The sequence below is a fragment of the Acomys russatus genome, chromosome 11, assembly GCF_903995435.1.
Source record: "Acomys russatus chromosome 11, mAcoRus1.1, whole genome shotgun sequence".
Taxonomy (NCBI): Eukaryota; Metazoa; Chordata; class Mammalia; order Rodentia; family Muridae; genus Acomys; species Acomys russatus.
In genome coordinates, this window is record NC_067147.1 from 60,649,488 (window position 1) to 60,655,487 (window position 6,000).

The window sequence follows — 6,000 nt, forward strand, 5'->3', positions numbered from 1 at the left end:
CCAGCACATTTTATGTGAAGGTCAGGGGGAAGCTTGGGAGATTTGGTTCTTTCCCCTCACCATGTAGGTTCAGAGGACTGAGCTCAGATTGCTAGGCCTGCTGACAAAGGCCTTTTACCCTTGACACCATGTCGCCATCCCAAAAGAAAATAATTTCATGGCTGGGGATATAGCTCAGTGTCAAAGAACTTGCTCCATATTTGGAATAAGTAGCCAGCTGTTCATAAGGATGCATGCCTATCGCCTCACACTTTTGGAGGTGGGTGAGCAAGAATTCAAGGTCATCTCTGGCTACACAGTGGGTTTGAAGTCAAACCTGTACAACTTGAAGCCCTGCCTCAAAAAAAAAAAAAAAAAAAAAAGCCAAACAAACAAAAGCAACTAACTAACTAATTAACTAACTAAAACATTATAAACAACCAGAGGTATCCAGGCCCCTGTTACGTTTCACCTTGAGTAAGAGCTAAAGACACTCCTCAGGAGTTCTGGAATGGTCTATGATATGCCAGGTAGCAGGAAGAGTCGTTGGAGATCACATATGGCCTGGATGTACAGTTTAGTGCCGCGTGCCAAGGACATCAACAGGCAACTCCTTCCACATGAAAGAGAGCAGCTCGCACCAGGACCTGACTCCACAGTCTGACAGATGGAGGCTCCCTCTCCTCGAGAAGGCATGCAAGGGCCTTTTATCTCCCCACACTCTCATTCTCTCCCAAGGCCCCCTCCACAGCCCCCCCTTGCCTCTAGGCCAGGGAGTGTGGCCCCTTTATCTGTGCTCTGCTTCCTCCCTGGAAACCCCAACTCTCTGGAGCAGGGGAGCTTGGCAGGCTCTCCCCATGGCGGTCACAGTCGCTCTTCTTCTGTTCCTGTGTGGGCTCCCCCAGGCTGCTGCAGGTAAGGCCTGGGGGATTTGAGATGCTGGGAGGGGCTGCTACTGCTGCCCGTTAGCGCTTCTGAAGAGGCATGTGACTCAAGGAGACAGACTAACCTTGTCTGAAGCCTCATTAGTTCTGGGGAACCCAGAGGCATCACGGCCCTAGGTTTATACAGTTTCCTGTAGTTTAAAAAAAGATAAGTGCTGGGCCTGGGAGTGTAGCTCAGAGAGTACGTGCCTAACATATACAGAGTTCTCGGTTCATCTCTGGCCAAGAGTTTGATCCCTATTACCACATGAACTTGGCATGATATGCCCGTAACCCCAGAGCCTGGGAGGAGACTGCAGCAAGCTCGGGCAGTCCAGGTGACCTTCAGCTACACAGCTAGAAGATAAGGGTCTTGTGTGTGGCCGTCATGGTGACTCTTCTAATGTACGTCTCCCTGGGTATGTCTGTGAGGGCATTTTCAGCGAGGAGGCTGTTGTTGTTTCTGAGACAGGGTTTCTCTGTGTAGCCTTGGCTGTTCTGGACTTGCCGTATAGACCAGGCTGGCCTCGAACTCACAGCCATCCACCTGCCTCTGTCTCCCGAGTGGCGTGCGCCACCACTTCCCAGCTTCCAGGGAATTTTAACTAAGGAGGGAAGAGCTACCCTGAATGTGGTTGGCATCACCCAGTGGGCTGGGGTCCTAAAGAAAATAAGAACAAGGAAAGGACAAAGCCCATGAGCCAAAATAAGTCTTACTTCTAGGTGAGCAGTGGTGGCACAGGCGCCTAATCCCAGCACTCAGAAGACAGAAGCAGGCAGATGTCTTAGTTCGAGGACAAGAGAAACCCCATCTGGAAAAACGAAATCATCATCTCATCATCATCATCCTTTAACTTGCTTTAGCTGGGCATTTTGTCAAATCAATGAGAAAGCCACAGTAGCCCAGGCTGGTCTTGAACTCTCAGCTCAAGCATTCCTCTTTCCTCTGCCTCCTGAATGCTATGATTGCAGGTGTATGCCACCACACCCGGCTCACAGCTTCACTTATTTTACTTATTTATTTTGTTTGCTTGTTTTGGGATTGAGTATTGCGTTCTGCTCGCCGTGGCTGGCCTGGTACACATAATGTAGGACAATCTCCCTTCCTCATCTTCCCAAGTGCCAGTTCGCGCTACCACACTTGGCTCAGTTCCCTTTAGAAAATAAAAACAACAAGCTGGGCTTGGTGGCACACACCTTTAATCCCAGCACTTGGGAGGCAGAGGCAGGCGGATTGTTGTGAGTTCAAGGCCAGCCTGATCTACAAAGCGAGACCAGGATAGCAAGGCTAACACAGAGAGACCCTGTCTCTAAAAACAAAAACAAAACAAAACAAAACAAAAAACAGATGAGTAAATGTTTGAAGAGGTAAGGGCTCTCTCTCACCAACCATCACAGCCTCCTTCTGTCCTGACCCAGAACCTCTCTGACAAGGAAAGATGGAAAGCTTTTGTCCTCTTTCCTCCACCTCCTCTCCCTGACTCTTTCTGGGGCTCACGTACCCCAGGGTAGCCTTGAACTCCTTAAGCAGCTAAAGATGACTGCGGGTGCTGGGGTTCCAGGCATGCACCAGCAGGTTCAGTTTATGGGTTTGTGCCCTGCTGGGAGCCAAAGTCCATGTTTCATGCATAATAGGCAAGCACTCTGGCAGCTGAGTGCTGGGTACAGAACCCCAAACCTCAGGCAAGCACCGAGACTAAGCCACACCTCCAGCCTGCCTCCTTTCTTTATAGTGTTTGCTTGGGAGGTGTGCTCACCCGCTAATCCAGTGCTTGGAGTTAAAGTGGGCTTCCTGACGGTACGGATGGCAGACGGCAGCTCTAGTCTGACACCACCATTTCTCCACAGACAGCATCCAGAGCACCTATGTGGTCTCAGGGGAGTCAGTGGAGCTGCCGTGTCCCTCGCCACCCCCCCTGCACGGGGGCCAGCTCCTCACCTGGTTCCGAAGCCCAGCAGCAGGCGACTCCACCATCTTGGTGGCCCAGGTCCAAGTGGACAGGCCGCCCTCAGATCTTGGGAGACCTGAAGATGAGTCCAGGTTCAGACTCCTTGGGAACTACTCCTTATTGCTGGAGAGGCCCAGGGATGGCGAGGCCGGGCGGTACTGGTGCACTGTGATGGGTCAGAACCACAAGTACCAGAACTGGAGGGTGTATGACGTCTCTGTGCTCAAAGGTGAGTTGGGCTGTGAAGACCACTCTGCACACTAGAGGAAGCCACACAAGAAACTGAAGGGTCGGGGCTGGAGAGATGGCTCAGGGGTTAGGAGCACTGCCTGCTCTTCCAAAGGACCCAGGTTCAATTCCCAGCACCCACATGGCATTCTCATACTAAGGCACATAAAAATTAAAATTAAAAAAAAAAAAGAAAAAAAAAAAAAGAAAAAGAAACTGAAGGGTCCTTCTCTTCCCGCCAGGATCCCAGTTCTCTGTGAAGTCTCCAGACGGCCCCTCTTGCTCTGCCCTTTTGTGCTCTGTGGTCCCCGCCAAGCGTCTGGACTCTTCCGTGACCTGGCTAGAGGGGAGGAATACAGTGAGAGGACATGTTCAGTACTTCTGGGGGGATGGGGCTGCCCTGCTCTTGGTGTGTCCTACAGAGGGCGTTCCCGAAACCAGGGCCCATAGGCCGAGGAACATCCGTTGTCTTATGCCTCAGAACAAAAGATTCAGCTTTAGCCTGGCAGGTAAGGTGAGGGAGGGAACGGAGGGGTGGTGTTCTCTCTAACACATCTCTCAAATCTAGGGGAGATGGCAAACCAAGCCGGTAACTTGAAGGTGACTTTCCAATAGAGAAAAGCTCCCCCACCAAATCCATCACAAAGAAAGGTTGATTAAACCAACGTCCTGGAGGAACACACCAGACCAGGAGCCAAGACCACCTTCAGTGGGACATGCCACTGTTTAGAAAGGGGTTAATCTAGGGGCAAAGAGAGAGCCCAGCTAAGTAAAGGGCTTGCAACGCAAACATGAAAATCCAAGTTTGAACTCAGAAGTCATACAAAAAGGTCCCAGTCATGGTGATGCCTGCCTGTAGCCCCTACATTGGGGAGACAGGGACACATGGAGCCCTGGGGCTCTCCAGGCAACCAGCCTGGCCTGCTTCCAGAGCTCCAGGCCATGAGAGAGCCTGTCTCTCTCTCTCTCTCTCTCTCACACACACACACACACAAAGGTGGAAGTCTCCTAAGGGACTACAGTTGTGTTGACCTCCAGCCTTCACACACATGCATGCACACACATACCCACACGAACACATCCACACCCACATGAACGCACACACAGGCATGCTCACTCCCCCCCACGTGAACACACCCCCACCCACATGAACACACACACAGGCATGCTCGAACACCCCCCCACATGAACACACCCACACCCACATGAGCACACCCACACCCACATGAACATTCACACAGGCATGCTCACACATACACACCCACGTGAACACACACACACACATGAGCACGCCCACACACATTAACACATACACCCTCCCACATGAACACACCCACACCCACATGAGCACACACACAGGCATGCTCGCGCACACCCCCCCATATGAACACACACACACAAACACACCCACACCCACATGAACACACACACACAGGCTTGCTCGCACACACAGGAACAGGCTGGTCCAAGCAGGCCATGAGAGGCAGAAGGAAGATCGGAAGTGTGAGGACAGCCTTGGCTATGTAGTGAGTTCAAAGCCAGCCTGCTTCACATGTGACCCCTAAATAAAATAAAATAAAATAAAATAAAAAGTGCTGGGCGGTGGTGGCGCATGCCTTTAATCCCAGCACTCGGGAGGCAGAGGCAGGCGGATCACTGTGAGTTCGAGGTCAGCCTGGTCTACAAAGTGAGTCCAGGACAGCCAAGGCTACACAGAGAAACCCTGTCTCGAAAAACCAAATAAATAAATAAATAAAAGGCTATTCTATGGAGAGCGGACACTACTAGATGTAGAACCACCCATTTATAAGTCAGAGAGAGGAGCGAACGGCCATTGTCTCAAGGCCCAGCAAATGGGTTCATGAACGACGGATGAATAAGCTAATGAAGAAATGGAAACCGTAAAGCAATCTTCTTTTGCCCTTTTTCATCTTCACGTGTGTGGTATGCATGTGTGTGTGTATGTGTGTGCGTGTGTGTGTGCGTGTGTGTGTGTGCGTGTGTGTGTGGGGTGCGCATATTTGCATGGTGTGGGCACTGCCTGTCATTCTTGTTTTGCTGTCTTTGTTTGGCAGCTTCCACAGAACCTTCTCCCACCGTCTGTGCCTCTCCTCCGAGCTGGGATGTGCCCTGGATACTGGTGCTGCTGTTCACAGTAGGCCAAGGCGTCATCATCACAGCTCTCAGCATTGTGCTCTGGAGGCGGAGGGCCCAGGGGTCTCAGGACAGAGGTGCGTCTTTTCCCACAGAGGTCACCTGGGTGTGAGGTGAAGGGTTGGGCTGGCATCTACGCTCTGGCCTCTGTCTGCTCCAGGGGAGGGGTCCCAAGGGCACATACACCCCTGAACTCGCTGGCGGCTTCTATACATCACACGGTCTTTTCTCCCCAGAACCCTCAATTCCTCGCTTCAAACCTGAAGTCCAGGTTTATGAGAACATCCACTTGGCCCGCCTCGGGTAAGGAACAAGCAGGGATGGAGGCTTACACCCCACACGGCCTGGGCACGGGAGACTGTTGCCTGGAGCCTGGGAGTGGATTGCAGGTGGGGGTCCTGGCTCCTGAGAAGGTGCAGTCATTCTAACATAACCTTTTTGCTTTGCAAACCCTGCAGCCCGCCCACCCACAAGACCAGGTGACCTTGGAGCATCTGCCTCGGACAGCCTGACCTACTGTCCTGTGTCTCCAGCATCTGGCAGGATTCCCTGAAAACCTTAGTAAGGGGGTGGGGGGTTGAGGACATGACTCCAAGTGACTCTACTTCCCCTTGGTGTCCAACAGGCACCAAGCTGGGGAGGGGCAGGGACGACATAAGGAGGGGAGTAACATCATTCGTTCTGTCATGTCACCTACAAAAAAAGGTGTGGTCTCCTGTCTTGAGGAGGGACTCAGAGCGAGAAGTGGGATGGGGTCTGCAGGCTCT

At 52.0% G+C, this 6,000-nt stretch overlaps 1 protein-coding gene across 1 annotated transcript; it reads left to right on the forward strand.

The window, feature by feature from the left end:
- Window positions 1-836: 836 nt before the first annotated feature.
- Ly6g6f (lymphocyte antigen 6 family member G6F) lies at window positions 837-5,779 on the forward strand. The gene is made up of 6 exons (XM_051152635.1): window positions 837-894; window positions 2,751-3,080; window positions 3,322-3,588; window positions 5,155-5,310; window positions 5,470-5,536; window positions 5,692-5,779. Exons 1-6 carry the CDS (start codon window positions 837-839, stop codon window positions 5,714-5,716), a joined length of 903 nt encoding a protein of 300 aa, XP_051008592.1. The 3' UTR covers window positions 5,717-5,779.
- The last annotated feature ends 221 nt before the right edge of the window (window positions 5,780-6,000 follow it).